At 35.4% G+C, this 17,297-nt stretch overlaps 1 protein-coding gene across 1 annotated transcript; it reads right to left on the reverse strand.

Moving 5' to 3' along the window:
- Positions 1-3,560: 3,560 nt before the first annotated feature.
- On the reverse strand, positions 3,561-16,834 carry LOC113101510 (ataxin-7-like protein 1; the record flags this gene model as incomplete). Its single annotated transcript, XM_026265650.1, has 11 exons — positions 16,746-16,834; positions 16,260-16,328; positions 13,938-14,042; positions 10,306-10,385; positions 8,959-9,142; positions 8,339-8,784; positions 6,105-6,187; positions 5,777-6,015; positions 5,145-5,316; positions 4,331-4,452; positions 3,561-4,089 (listed from the first exon to the last, which is right to left on the reverse strand). Coding segments are annotated over exons 4-11 (1,791 nt in total), but the record flags the coding sequence as incomplete, so codon positions are not given.
- Between the last annotated feature and the right edge of the window lie 463 nt (positions 16,835-17,297).

Consider the following 17,297-nt stretch of genomic DNA (forward strand, 5'->3'; position numbering starts at 1 on the left):
TAATTACAGTTCAAGATCTCCTGTTGATGAACTGTAGTACACCAGAGATTTGTGGGCACTACTGGATGAAAAACAAAGAGTCATGAGGTCAAGTTAAGTGGTCTTAAGTGGTCTTTCTATTCTAGTCTAATATAATATATTAAATATAATGATGTCAATAATTCCTTAGAAAAATCTCTTATGATTAATGTGCAATGGGAAAAGGCAAAACATGTAACCGAACATCCTCATGGAGGCAGTTTTCTTCTTTGTGATGATAAAGATGCGGTGTGGTTTGGGGAACTTCACTGCCGCTTGACTATGAAACATTACAGCGGCAAATCATAAGGAAGCACTTCACACATAAAAGATGTGGTGGGAAGGGATTGCCGGGGTATGTTTCTAGCTCTGGTAGCTGAACTACAGATAGTTTTGCACTGGCAGCAAGGCAACACGGTAATAATCTGGGGTAAAGAGCTGTCACAGCAAACCACCAAGCTGGGTCCACAGAGCGAACTGTCCTTTGCACAGTCTGAACAACTACACATGATTATGTCTCCTCATAAATTATATATCCAATACTTTTTTATAAAAAAAAAAAAAAAAAAACGTGCAAAAAGGGATGTTTACAGAGTTCTGCCTCCTTAAAGCAATAGTTTTGACAAAAACTGAAAATATGCTCAAAACCCCTCAAGCCATCCAAGATGTAGATGTAGTTTGTTTTCTTCATCAGATTTGGAGAAATGTAGCATTGCATCACTTGCTCTGCAGTGAATGGGTGCCGTCAGAACGAGAGTCCAAACAGCTGATAAAAACATCACAATAATCCACAAGCAATCCACACCACTCCAGTCTATCGGTTAACATTTTATGAACCGAAAATATGTGTTTTTAAGAAAAAAAATCATCTTGAATTTACAAAAATTGCTCCCAACTGAAATATGAGTCCATAATCCATGATATTGTGGATTATTGTGATTTTTTAATCAGCTGTATGGACTCTCATTCTGACGGCACCCATTCACAATAGAGCATCCATTGCTGAGCAAGTGATGCAATGCTACGTTTCTCCAAATCTGATGAAGAAACAAACTCATCTACATCTTGGATGGCCCTAAGGGTGAGCGCATTTTCAGAAAACGTTCATTTTTGGGTGAACTACTCCTTTAAATATTCAAATTCTTATGCTAGCGATGAAGACCTTCTCAGATATTAAACAAGAGGAAATGGAGCTGAATTGCAAAAACCGGAATGATCAGGAAACCTGTTTGGAAATAATCAGTATTATTGATGTTAACCTTTTGATGTCAACTTTAAATGCCATTTACAATCTATTTCACTGCTGGCAGTTTCCTTGTAAAACTTAATATACAGTGAGAATGGGACTTTCCATTATTGTCATATAATTTATTATGATGCTAAAAATCATTAGAGAAGGTCTTCATTTCTGATGGTTAGACACTAAAAGGTGCACAAAATGACCTAACAACAACTTGAGAAAACGAAACTGCACACAGACCTGGCTCACAGCAATGTACCTTTCCTCTAGAAAACACTGGGATCATTTCAGTTAGTATTCCTTAAAAAAAACATAACCAGAGAGTAGAAATGAAACAAGCGAATGATGCAAGGCCCTTTCATAACCAACCATCTTTAGGTCTATGAAGATAACATATGACTGAGGAAGATAGAAAGCTCTGAGAGAACACGAGCAATAAATACAAAACAATTATAATAAAAGATATGTACACACATTTCCAACAATAGGGTCTCTATAATACTTTCAACTATTAATAAGGCATACAAATATACTTCTGCTCGACTGTATGAAGCACTATTCAGGTCAGTTAGAAAATTAATAAAGGATAAATTATTATAAAAAACTCATCACCGGTTAAAGTTGCTTTACAGCAGGGTCCTGGCTGTCTTAAAAAAAAATCCACGAACACTTGTGTGTCAAAAACCTGAATTCATTCCATATAGAAAAATACAACTTGTCTGTAAAAATATTCCCTTGTTTGAAATGTTTTTCCCGTCCTTTTCAGATTTGAAATTAAGTGCACTTTAGATTGACACGGTTGAGTCTGAAGGGCGTCCCTTCGTGTTGTTCCCAAATCAAAATAAAACTCCATGTCGCTGAGTGTCTGAAACGGGTCGTGTGCTGGTTAAAAACAAAATCTGAATCTGCATGAAACAGATGAAAATGAAAAGTTTATTCCGGAAGAAATTGTTGGAAAGCAGGACACAAAGGATGTGACTCAACCGTGGAGTGATAAGAGGCAGCGAGGGATCAAGGCAGGACAGACACAGTGTCTCACAGGACGTCCCAAGATCTTCTCAAACTCACACCGCATCAGTGAGGGACCTTGGGCTGCAAAATAGGTTGTGGTTAGTATATGTTTGCATATGCAAGAATTGTGAAATAAATTGCAGGCAAAAACAACAAGTGTCATTTATGAGATGGAAGTAAAATGCAAAAATGGCATTAATGTAGGAATACATTATAGTATCCAAACATTCTTACAACTAAGAATTTCCAAGGTTTCCAGACATTCTGTAAGGATTCAAAAAAAATAAAAAATTCACTACAAAATGCCATGATTTCAAAAAAAGATTGCACATCTTTTATAGGCTAGAGGGAAAACAATTGAAAAATAACGGACGGTAGAATTTTTGTTAAAACTTATTATTTATATATTAATCATAAATAAAAAAAATATAACTAATAATAATAAATATTCTGTTTATATAATAAAATATATTAATTATTTTATAGAATAGAAAAAATATAATGGAAACATAGAGAATATATGTATACTAGAAAAACAGTCATTATAATATTATTGTATTGTATTGTATAATATAATTATAATCACAACCTTTTAAAGTATTATTTTAATATATATATGTGTGTGTGTGTGCATATGTGTTTGTGTGTGTATAATAAAAAAAAATAAAAATAATATATATATATATATATATATATATATATATATTAAATATATATATATGTTATATATATATATATATATATATATGTATGTATATATATATATATATATATATATATATATATATATATATATATATATATATATATATATATAATATATATTTTTTTTTATTTTTTTTTATTTTTTTATAAAAAAATAAATAAAAACTATTTAAAAAAAATTTGAATCTTTTCCAGGCTTTCAAATCGCAATATTGAAATTCTTTAATAAGAAATAAGAAAGGAAAAAAAAATCTATTTTATAAGTTTTTGTATCTTACAATATACTGTTCCTTAATATATATTCTATCAAATTGATTGAATGAGGAAAAAAAAAAGAAAAAAACATGAAAAAACTATTCAACATGATCTGATCAAAATCTGAACCTGTCTGAGGAGACTATAAAGATACATTTCTGCATTTTTTAACATTATGCCATGCTGAGAATTCCCTCCCGTGTCTGTTGTACCTGTCTATGGAGGGCGCTGTGGGGCGATTCGGCGACTGACGACAGCAAACCGCTGCTGCTCTTCCTGAATATCCCGTCCAGTGCAGTGGATTTGGTGCTTCTGCTGGGTTTGTCGCTGCGGCGCTCGATCCAGAGCTCTTCCTCTTCCTCCCATCAGAGGATCCGTAGGGCAGCGGGCTGTGGGACGAGACGTCCCCGTGATCCCCAGTGAGCGCCTGCGGGAGGGACAGCTCCACGCTCCCGTACCTGTCTTGGTCCCTCGGCCCCTGGCCCCCCGGCCGCTGCTTGGCCCGCGCGCTAAGGGCCGCCGTCCCATTACTGATGTGCGCCGCACCCAGTGGCAGATGGTAGCTGTTCCCGCTGCTCCCACTCTTTCGTGACTCGGAGGCAGGAGGCGCTTTCCGCTTTTTAGATCCTGTTCCATCCCCTGAGGCTTTGGGCGGCTTGGCCGGTTTATTCCGCTGTGGTCTGGGTCCGGGATCCCGGATGCAGAAAACCCCAGAGCCGTTATGAGAGAAAGAGGTGGAGTACGAGACCATGGAGACGCCGTCCAGAGGAGATGCGAGTGCATGGTTGGAGACGAACGGAGAGCCGAGGGGAGAAACCTCAGTCGGGCTTGTCACACTCTCCACCGCTAGAGGCACTTTCCTGTGAGAAACAGGATATGACATCACCAGTGTGTGGTAGGAAGCCACGTGGCACGTTAACCTAAATGTAATGTGGTCACTGAGTGAAAGAAAACATTATGTGCGTTTGCAAAACCATTCAAGCACTACACTACACAGCTGAACTGAAGCCGTTAACATTCAACATTCATAACACATAACATTCATAACATCATGCGATCAGACAGACAAACATGTAACTGTGGGTCATGCGGGACGCTCACCTCCACATGAGAGAGTTGACGTGTTTTTCCACCATGCAGTGGAGCGCTAGCCGAACCCGGTCCCACCGCCGGTCGAAAACATAGTGACCCCGTCCCATCAAGCGACTGCTGAACGCACAACACTAAGACAAGACAGAATGAGTTGCAATGTTATATTACTACATTTTTTAAATGCTTTTTAATATACATTATGTGTTTTTTGACAGCCGATATCCTGGAAAATCTGGAGGGCCGATAGCCAATATAAAGCCGATATGATTTTTTTAATTATTATTATTAATATTTAAGAAATATTAAATCATTTGACAATGGACTTAATTCTTATACTTTAGATGACAAGGTATTTTTCACAAATAAATAAATATTTTATAAAAATATAAAGGATGTAAACACTGTAATCAGCCTCTGCTAAATGCATACATTTAATAATGTTTGCCATTCTATTACTAATAGGCCTGCTATTAAAACAATCTTTATAATACTTTCTGTATACATTAATTTTTTAACCGATCTGATCTGATTATTAGACAGACTTCTATACGTATTAGACAAAACAGTTAACGTTGACGAGAGAGAGAGAGTGTGAGCACTGCGTGCACTCAAAATAAAAGTCTGGCGCCGCTGTCAAAATAAAAGTCCCACCTCGAACACATCGGCCAAGCAGAAAAACTTATCGGTCGATGCCGATATTTGAAAAGTGCCAAATATCGGCCTATATATCGGCCTTGGCAATATATTGGTCGACCACTGATATACATACAGGGGGCCAAAATGGGACAAATGTGTTGTAATGTAGTGGTTTGGCTCAGCTCACGCTCAGGGGTCGCGGATGCTGTGGAGAAGAGGGGCACAGCAGCTTCTCGGACTCCTCAGGGGGGTCAGTTTCTCCTTCATCGCTGGACTGACTGCATCGCTGCCAGCCGGGCGTAGGTTCAGGAGGAGGAACGGGCGCAGAGCTGAACACCATTGCACCGCCGCCAGACACTCTGCAGATAAAAGACGGATGACACTAGGATTTTGTTTGCCCTTTTAAAATCAAGTATTTTATTATTATTTATATACTCTATTATTATATTTATTTATTTAGTTATTCTTTGTGCACAATATAGAAAAATGACCATGGTTAGTTTTGTATTATTTAAATACTATTTTAGTATTTATTAAAGTTTTAATTTCTTTTTTTCTTTTTTTAAGTTTTAGGAATTTTTAGGTATTTTTACATTTTTATATTTCCATTTTGTTTTTATTTATTACTTTTTTTTACATATTTTTAGTCCTTCAACTTCAACTTACTCTATTTCAGTTCGTTTTCAAAGCAACATTTTATTTTTAAGTTGCCCCATTTAATACTATCATAGTGATAATATATGATAATGTGATATATGATAGTGATAATATTTATATTTTATTTTATTTCAACATTATTCTACTGTCAGCAGTATGTACCTGTGTAAGTGTGAATTGGCCAGCTGCAGTTTGAGAGTGGGCGTGGTCTTGGCATTAGTGTAGCTTGTGGATAGGCTGGTTGCTGCATCATGTGACTGTGTGACCTGCACTGATTGGCTGCCTGCTTGAGCTTCCTTTTTTTGCCCAGTCTCCTTCGCCCGCCCCTTATGCTCCGCTAGAAGGATGTTGAAATCTTTCCTCCGTCCCAGGACGGCTCGCCGATGGGTTAGAGAGTGAGTCTACAACATACACAGACAAGGTTATGAACAACATCACAATGATCACTGGACAGATATGTATATGTATAATAATGAGTAACGATACTAACCTTACAGGTTAAAGATCGAGTGCAAGGCCGCTTTGTCTCTGGGTCCAAAACCCCACAGTGTTTATTCGGATCAAACACTCTCCCTGCACAACAAAACAAAATATGACTTCATATATGGCTGAAAATAATAATATTATTATATTATTAATTATATAATATCATAATATTAACTAATATATATATATATATATATATATATATATATGCAATGTATTTATTTGTGTCAAAATGTTTATTATATTTTATTACTATATTATAATATATAATAAGTAATATGATATAGTTATACAATAATAAAATACATAAATATAAATTATTATTTATTATATATTGTATTTAATATATAAACATATATGATATATTATATAATTTCTTCCTTATAAATATAAATTATATATATATATATATATATATATATATATATATATATATATATATATATATACACACACACACACACACACACACACACACACACACACACACACACACACAACTAAATACATTGCATATATAAAATGTAATTTATTTATTCTTTATTTTTTGTTAATTACAATGCATTCATTTCATGAAATGCACCAATGCACTGGAATCAGTTTCAGGAGTTTTCACTGAATATCTTGTGCATTTCATTTGTGTGAGAGTCTTTAATCATTTACAGTCATTTCTAGTTATTTCCAACGTTTCTTCTCGTTTAGGATGCCATCTATGTAGATGGCAGACAGTGAGGTGTTTTACTGGGAATCATGATTAAAACAGTGCAGTCCAGTTCATGGTGCTATCCACATAAGCTTACATAAACAATTAAACTAGCCCAAACTCTCTGTAATAGAGCGTGAGTGACTGTGGTGGTTGCTGGATGCAATGGAGGATCTGGCAACCGAAAACAGCCAATTACACAGCATAAATCAAACCTCCAGTGGGGCGAGAGCCCAGTAAACAACATACAGAGAGAGAGAGAGACGACTGACGACTCGATGCTAAACGGTTAGCAGAGGCCAGTTATGACTAAACATTCATGCTTCCAGATGAACCACAAACCACAGAACTCAGGTTTGAAAACAGATGAAATTGGTTTTATTTCTCACTTCCTCTTTTTTTTTAAAGTATATACAATTAATTTAACAACAACAAAACTTAAGTAATAATGTGTGAGGATCCAGAAGAGCTAAACTCTGGACTATAGACACAATATACAAAAATACTTTTTATTTACATACTATTATAGTGTTTTATTATAGTTTTGAGTTAGCGTTTTTTAGTATTTAACTTTTATTTTTATATTTTAGATCGTGTATTCATTTTTTCTATTTAGTTTTAACTTTTATATCAGTTTTAGTTTTAGTAATTTTAAGTATTTCAGCTTATTTTATTTCAGTTATTTTCAATTATTTCAATTTTTTTATTTTCCTTTTAATTTTTATGTATATTTTTTATTTCAACTCTATTTTAGTTAACAGAAATGAATTGTAGTTTTAGATAACTAAAACAACATTTCTAATAACCATAAAACATGCAGTACAAAAGATATCAAGGAAAACAAATGAAAATGAAAATTAGATATTAATTTGCTTACATTTTCCTTCTATAATTATATATATATATATATATAATATTTATATTATATATATATATATATATATATATATATATATATATATATATATATATATATATATATATATATATATATATATATATTTGTTTTTTTTGTTTTTTTTTTTTTTTTACAGCTATATTTTAATTAACAAACATTATTTGTAACATTTTAAACTAACAATAAAAACTGCATATAACAGCTTTAAACTTACAGTACTAAAAAAAATCTAAACATTTTTCATTAAAATTGATTTATTAAGCACATATATATATATATATATATATATATATATATATATATATATATATATACATATATATATATATTTTTTTTTTTTTTTTTTTTTTTTTTATTATTATTATTTTTATAGGTTTTAAATAACAATAGTAACGAAAAAAATCCTGGGATACAAATTTTCATTGAAGTTATATAATGACTTTCCTTTTCTGATGACATCCCCAAAGTCATTCAGGGAAAGAAAAATAATATTAACCAATGATATCAAAGCCCCACCTTCTCCTGTTTCCTACATTATTTCCAGCTGAATTTCTAAAAAACAGAAGTTAAATGTGCTGCAGGAGCATTTATTCTTGTTTCAGAGCATGCTTCAGCACAAAAGATGTTTGCTACTCACCCGACACTCTTCGATGCCGCACGCCTTTGGCTCCGTTCTGATGCTTCTTGTCTGGGGGAGAAGGAGGGACTATTGGTCTGCGGTCCGACAGGGAAGGAGACGGAGAGGTGGAGGCAGTGGGTCTCCTGTCCTGTGGAGAGGCTGAGGGGGCGGGCCGCTTCTCCAAGGGCGACCGTGATGGGCTGGGCCGCCTGTCAATCAGCGAGGGGGGCGTGGTGGAGCGAGGCGTCACAGGACCGCGACCGTTCACAAACTTCTCCTGATTCTTGTGAGATGCTGGTGACGTCAAGGAGGACTTGAGAGGAGCGGAAGATGGAGAGGAAGACGAGGAAGAGAAAGAAAGAGAAGACCCCGCCGTGGGAGACGTGGAGGGGACTTTGATGTGCGCTCCCTCTTTCCGGCTGAAACACGGCATCTTCTCCAGACTCACCACAGGCAAAGACACGCTGGAGATAAGGGATCATGTATTTTAAGTTTTGAACTCGCATAGAGTACAATTTCCAAACAATAAAATCAACTTCCTTTTCAAGTTATGAGTGAGAATTTGAATTTAATTAAATTGTCATTTAAATTGGCCTAAACTGGAAAGACAGGAATGGGGGGGGGGGTGTTTTACCCACCAGGCCTTGGCTCGGGCTCCTTTGGGTGGATAGACGGCCAGCGGTGCCTTGCTGAAGCGTGAGTGTGGGTAATCACGAGGAACCCTGAAGGGAAGGGGCTCCACCTCGCTCTGGCCCACCGACATCTTGGCCTTGACAGGAACCAGAGGGGTCCTGGAGCTGCTGGGCGAACAGTGTCTCCTTTCTGACACACGAAAATAACCATCAGGAGATCAGCAGCTGAGGCACCTCCACAGATAAACCAGTGGACTGAGTCCCAAATAATATACAACTCTATTCTACACAATATGAGAGATTAACATTAGTGCGTCCCAAATCTTAGTACATAAAAAATACTTTCAGTACTTTCTGAGGTTTTCGATTGACTTTTTCAGTTGTAGTAATATGTATGTTGAGGAATCCAGGGCTGAAAATGAAACTACAGTTTTAAAAGTGAAAGTGGTAACATGTAAATGCTATTCAAATAATATATAAATAGAAATTTATGAAATATTATTATTAATTCACTTTTTTTGTATATATTTACTTTTTTTTCAACAAGTACGTATAATACAATAAAATCTAGTTAAAAAAAATAATCAAGACCATTTTTCACTATTGTAATATAACATTTTCATTCTTATATTGATGCATATAAATATTTATTTATATGCACCAGTATAATACTAAGCGATTTAAGGGGTGTATAATAAAATAAATTATTATTATCACCATTATTGTTTTTAAGTATATATAGTTTTATTTATATGCATATATCATAAATCATAAATAAAATAATATTTAGTTAATTCACTAAAATAACTAAATATTTTATTTATGATTTATGATATATTCATATAAATAAAACTATATATATATATATATATATATATATATATATATATATATATATATATATATATATATATATATATATATATATATATATATATATATATTATTCTACCTAGATATGTTTTACCTATAAAACTTACAAAAACATTTAATACATGAAAAAAAAATGACACTTTGGTTTAATATTTTTTCTTGACAACTCAAACCATTAAAACTTTTGGGTTCATTCACTCTACAGTTTGAACTGATTCAGAGAAACTCTACTATTTTTGCTCATGTTTAAACCATAAATACTATTAAACAACTCTTTTTTTAAAACTAAAAAAAGCAAATCGCAAGACAAGAAGGGTTTGTGAAACTAGTTTAACGATGACACGCTCAATGGTGCATTGAAATCTTTGCAATACTCATCATGTTGATTCATTTTATATTTCCAGTTAAAACTGACATACTGGATTCTACATGTAGAACATTTAAGAGAAAAGACTCTGAGATGGGTGTTAATACACTTACGGTTCTTGCTATGCATGGCTCTGGAGGGCTCGAGGTGGACGCGCTCCTCTCTACTCACTGTTCAACTATTCCCCAACTACCTGCAATTACAAACACACATTATCACACACAACACAATACAAATTAGGGGCCTACAACAAATAATTAATGCATGGGGTTTCAAAACACTACACTGAGCCAGATTACTATACTAAAATAACAAAAAAAGTCTTTGTTCATGTTCAAAGTGAATAATAATAATGCTCCTGGCTCGATCTGGCAGCTCACTAACCGGCATTAGCCTTCGCATAATGTCTCGTCAGCCAGCGAATCTCTGAAGACTAAACAATTACAGTTGGTGTGTCTTAAAGAGGATGTTGAGATGCACAAAACACAAAAAGGAATTAAACACAAACACTTTTAGTTTGATTTGATGCATTCTGAAATGTGTCATTCTCTGTGTTGCCACAAGGGGCGCTACAGCATACATTAGCATAAACTGTCTTCTTCTGTGATTGGTTTTCTCCTTCAGATTAACTGATGTTATGGCAGTATGGAAGCCCGTTTCCACCACTGAATAAAGAAAATATAAAAGGTTATTCTGACTTTTTATCTCGCAATTCTGACTTTTTTTTCTCGCAATTGAATTTTTATATCTCGCAATTCGACAAGTTTATACCTGCAGATGCGAGTTTTTCTTTGCGAATTTTCTCAGAAGGTTATATCTGCAGATGCGAGAAATCAAGCCAGAATTGTGCAATTTGAAATACGTTTACTCTCGCAATTGCTCGTTTATTTTGCAATTCTGACTTCTTTTTTCAGAATTATGAGATTTGGGCCTAAATCACAATTGTAAGTTATAGGTGAATTCTGAAGAAAAAAAAAAAAAACGTTATGTCTTTGAATTCTGACTTTATAATTCTTAATTGTGAGTTTATATCACGCAATTCTGAGTCAGAATTTTGCGATTATAAAGTCACAATTATCTTATCTAACTATAAGTTGCTATAAAGTTGTCTGACATTTCTTAGGGGTTTTGTGTGTATGTGTGTGTGTGTGTGTGTGTGTGTGTGTGTGTGTGTGTGTGTGTGTGTGTGTGTGTGTGTCGCTATGCAGTTGTTAAAGTGTTTTGAGTGGTTTTTACTGTGTAGGTATATGATTGCTAGGTGATTTCTTAATTTTCTGAAAAAAATGGTGTTCTGAGTCTTTTAGTGTGTTCCTACGAGGTTTTTAGAGAGTTCTAAATAGTTATAAATGTGTTGCTATCCATTTGCATTTCTATTTGTGTTGCTATGCGAATGCTAGATGTTTTTTATTTATTTTTTTTTTTTTTTACTGGCCCGTGAAGTGAAAAGAGTCCTGCAGCTTCAAGTCTCCGTGATATTCTGGTCTCTAGATATGACTCAGGTCCCTCCTCCAATGTAAGTCCGTGGGATTTCTTCATCGGTTTTATAAAATTCAACTCAGAAAAGCATTAGCACACATCTCCCCCAACAAGTTGGAACAAATCTAAGAAATAACAACAGTGATAATTCCCTTAGAAAACACCCCGGATAAAACTTCACAGTTGTCCCAGCATGAAATAACATTTCAAAACGGTTAAATAAGGTGCAAGTTGCGTAGTAGTGACATCACTCATTGTAAAGCTGTTGATGCATGTCTCAATGTGTGTGTGTGTGTGTGTGGTCTGTGATTAGCGACAGGCCACAGGAAGCCACAGGCACCAGCTGAGCTATGTTTGTTTACATCCGGCCCACAACTGCAGGAATTTGACCACGAGCGAGGTCCAGCTCATAAACAGTCCCCGAAACCACTTAAACTGGAAGCTAAGCAAACACGTGTGGCGATCAAAAGCATCCGCTGTTAATAGCACTCGCACGTTGGTTGGAGAGACACACTTACCCAGTCTGTCGAGAGGAGAGGCGAAAAAAAAAAAACGAAAGCGAAAGAGAAAACCACGAGAGAACAGCATGCCTCCTGTGTGGCTGAACTTGAAGGCATCCCGCCCTCTCCTTCTGTGTTTGGAGCTGAATAGCTGCGAGTCGTTGACCCCTGTGCTGAACCCTCGCAGCCCCGCAGCTGCCGTGTAGCTCTCCGCTCTCAGAAGAGAGACAGCAGGAGACGAGAGAGAAAGACAGATATGTGAAATCACCGTCTGAAGGGGACGAGAACGAGGGAGAGCTGCCAACCTCTGTGTTCCACGAGCGCACGTGGTCCGGGCACAAGACCGAAGACAGATGTGAGACGGATGATGACGGACTGGTGGAGCGTTTCTGCACCAGGATGCTTTTTGAAAGAGACCGCTTTTGGTTTTTAACATTCCCCACATTGGTTTTTTAGCACAACAATGCAATACAAGCTCCTCTTCAAAGGGATAGTTCACACAAAAATGAAAATTCTGTCATCGTTTACTCTCCCTTAAATTGATTGAGTTTCTTTCTTCTGCTGAACACAAAAGAATAAATTCTAAAGAATGCTGATTAAAAAAAACAGTTGCCGGCAGCCATTGACTTCCACAGTACCCCCCCCCCCCCCCCCCCACACCACCCCACATACTATAGAAGTGGATGGCTGCTGGCAACTATTTGTTCACCAACATTCAGAATTGATTATTTTGTGTTCAACCCGAATACAGAAAGAAACTTAGAATAACTTAAGGGTGAGTAAATAATGACGGTTTTCATTTTTTATATGGAGCCAGATTAGCCTCAAAAATAATGCATATACAAAACAAAATTCATAAATGCACGCCACAATTTACATTTACAAAATCCGCTTGGTAATTCATAAATACACAAGTAAAAGCATAAATATTTCCCCAAGTGCATCTTACCTAAATAAATGTGAAATGTTTACACAAATATGTATATATCAAGTTCAAAGATTGATATTACATGCATTTAGGGATCATTTGAATCCACAGTGAGCTTTTAATCCACCAATCAAAACACTCCTTACATAACAGACTCAAGAAGCTCAACGCTGCACTCGTACTGTGCATTGTTCCATCATAACACATTTTAATAGCTATACTTTTTTTTTTAGCACCTGATTACAATTTCTATTCTATCAAATTATGATTTATATCGTTCACACAAAATGCATCTTGTTGAGTTGGCTTGCAACGAGCAATCTGACTACTTTTAAAATCAGTCTGTTTGTCTGTCAAATTAAACAGTGTTTTAACAGGCCTCAGGTGTAAGACTGCGGTTCTATGGGCGGCAACACATATAATAATGTAACCGGCAAATGACTCCATGATTCTTGCTTTACAGCAGTAAACACCTCTATTATAACCTTACACAGGTTACCTCTGCATATCACCATTATATTTAGCCTTAGCCATAGAATTAAGGTTTTGATTTAATTAGGACTGTCTACGGTGACAAGCGTGACTATTATCACCGTGTACTCGAGGTCAGGGATTTGAACAGTGTTTCAAAACACTTCAGAGGTGAACGAAGCAATTTTCTAGTTCATTAATATCAGCTCTAGAACTCATTTCTCTCTAAATGAACAAATGACGGGATAAATGCATTGAAAAGTGCACAATGAAGCCAAAACAGCCTTTGACACACTCAAACGAGACCATTAAAATCAGATCAAATCCTCCTTTTAAATCTCTATCAGTCTGAATGATGACTGTCACTTACTGTAATGAGTCAGGACGTCCTGAGGCTCAACGACTTTGTTGCAGGCATCGCAAGCGACGGGTTTGATATCCTCATGGGTTGGGACGTGACCATGCAAAAGCATATCTACAGCCGAGAGAGAGAGAGAGAGAGAGAGAGAGAGAGAGAGAGAGAGTTAGTGAGTTTGACAACTTTAAAAACCACTTCCCATAGAAGCATGAATATCACATCTGCTGTAGTTTATGTGGAGAAATCATCTCGCAGTAGACCGAAGTTTGACTGGTTAGAGAGTCGGACTTGAAACCCAAAGGTTGCAGCAAAAATGGCTGCCCACTGAGTTTTCTTTTTTTTTTTCTCTAATAGTCCTGTGGTGTAGCAAACCCTGTCATCTTTTCTCCCGAGCAAACATGAAAAGTATTGCTTTTATTGCAGCTCTCTGAAAAAAACTCTCTTAAAAGAATAGCTCACCCAAAAATTTACTCACCCTCAGGACATATAAGATTTAGATGAGTCTTGAAATGTAGCATTCCATCAGTTGCTCACCGGTGGATGCACTGCAGTGAATGGGTGCCGTCAAAACGAGAGTCCAAAAAAACAGATAAAAACATCCCAATAATCCACAAGTAATACACACCACATCAAAATGCACACACGTCTTTGTTTCAATCTATTTTGGATGGTTTTAGCTTGTAAACAGTGCTTAATTTGTGCAGATTTCTCTCCTGATTCAGACAAATCGACGTTTTCACTGAAGAAAGCTCTTTTATGGATTTTTTAAGTTTGAAGTTAAAAAGCCTTAATGATGGATTTGTTTCTTACAGACATGTATTCACAAGACATTATCTGATGGACTGGAGTGGTGTGGATTGCAATATTGTGATGTTTTTATCAGCTGTTTGGACTTTGATTCTGACGGCACCCATTCACTGCAGAGCATCCTTTGGTGACCAAGTTATGCAATACATATTTCTCCAAATTTGATGAAGAAACAAACTCATCTAAATCTCGGATGGCCTGATGGTGAGTAAATTCTCACCATTTTGGGGTGAACTATTCCTTTAATTTCACATTCACTATGCATTTAATTTGAACAAATTGAAATCTCAGTTTAATGTAGCTCAGCTCGTGTTTTGAAGCTTGACGAACTAGTGATCAATTATACTTCACATTTAGTGATGTATTCAGTAAGCTGACGGTCTGAGGAGAACTGTGACGCAAGCGTTCAGAGGAGCCTGTCGGATTCGCTGAGCTTTCTTTCACCATCCCATGCAGAATCACCGCGCGCTTCCGCTAATACACACGGAGAACACACACTCTCACACAGAGCACTGGTGATGATGTTAACAATGAGAAAACCTGTGTTAACACCAGCTGCTTGAGTGTGTGTGGTAGAGACACTTCATGGTAGATTATGGTTACATTCAGAATGTAACACTAGTGTTTGCTAGCAAATACTGTGAAGTACCAAATACCACTGAATGTTTTTTTTTCAGTATGTAATAACTGTATGTGCAACAGATCCCTTCCTAACTATCTGAATGGCGATCTGTACAGGTATTACTTAATGCAGTATTTGTCAGTTATTTTTTAAAAGGTGTTACTAAACATAAACAGATTTAACAGATTGTATTAATTATTATTTTAAATGCAAAAGAACTGGATATATATATATATATATATATATATATATATATATATATATATATATATATATATATACGTATATATATATATATATATATATATATATTTTTTTTTTTAATTATTATTATTATTAATAATATTATTTTTATTTTAGTGCAATGTGGTAGTACTGATTATTTTACATTTAAATATTATTAACTTTAATAATGTAAAATATAAAAATATTATTAAAATATTAATTTCAATACAATTACAATAAAATTTAAACTGAAAATAGGAAATATTGAAATATAATTAAAATGTTTATTGTAATAAAACATATATATATATATATATATATATATATATATATCAGAGTATTTGAGCGGAGTGTATTATATTTAATAAAATAATACTAATTAGTATTATTAATTAAAATGAAACAATACTATATATATATATATATATATATATATATATATATATATATATATAAAATACTATAAAGACATAATATTAGTAATTAAAATAAAATGTGAACTATAAAACATTCAAATGTTATTTTGACACATTTGAAAACGGTGATAATGCATGCTTTGAAAGTACAGTATTACCCCAAGCCAGTATGAGCTCTGACAACAATAATAACTTGATGACATGAGAAGAAACGCCCACCATCATGACACACACACACATACACACACACACACACACACTCACCTGCTTTACTGAGTTTGATCGCCTCTGAACCCTTCAAGAGCTTCTTCCCAGCAGTATCAGAGTAAAAATCTGAAAATATTCAATATCGCTGCATGCATTAGACTGACACTGAAACCAAACAGTTAAGCAGCATGCACAGTTACAGATAGTGGTAGCTAGATGGCTGTCTTGATCCAGCAAAGCAACACACACATACATAACAGATACACACAAACACACACAGTGTCTAAACTTATACACACTCGGTCTCATGAGCCACTATTATTCAGGCGTTCACGCGCAAAGTACAGAAGTGCATATGACACCTGTCAAGCACTCGTGACATGATGAAATGAATGCATGCACGTTTACGTCGCGTTGTTTATGCAGCAGCGCAGATGCACGGAGGACACGCGCGCGCGCGCACTTTCTCCCGTTATAAACCCGAACATCGTCGAGTGTCGCACTGCAGTCGAACAAGTGTCTGAGGGCGGTAGTGTGACTTACAATGAGTGCTGTGGCTCCTGTGTGCAGTGTGAGCGCGCGGCGGTACAGCGTCGCCATTGCTCTTCCTTCTTCCTTCACAGACAGCGAGACGAGCGAGCGAGAGAAACAAATGACGTCACCTTCGCCAGAGTTCGGACAGCGCTCGGCTGCGCTCGGCTTCAACAGACGGAAAGGTTGAACGTGTGCATCGTGCAATTATATAGTACATTATTATTCTTATGTTATAATCGTGCATATGCCATTTTATTATTATTATTATTACTATTATTAGTCGTAGTATTGATAGTTTGCATTCATTGCTACGTTTTAATTACATTATAATTACATATACATTAATAATTACTCAGTGTTTACATAACATAAATATTTATTAATACATTGATTAAATGAATAATTATTTAATAAATATGAATGTAATGATAGCAATAATAACAATAATTTAATAATATTAATAGTACTACTACTACTACTACTACTATTATATATTATATTTTAAGTATAAATTAATTACATTTATTGTTTACATGATATATAATAAATATTAATTCATGC

The sequence above is a fragment of the Carassius auratus genome, unplaced genomic scaffold (genome assembly GCF_003368295.1).
Source record: "Carassius auratus strain Wakin unplaced genomic scaffold, ASM336829v1 scaf_tig00217606, whole genome shotgun sequence".
Classification (NCBI taxonomy): Eukaryota; Metazoa; Chordata; class Actinopteri; order Cypriniformes; family Cyprinidae; genus Carassius; species Carassius auratus.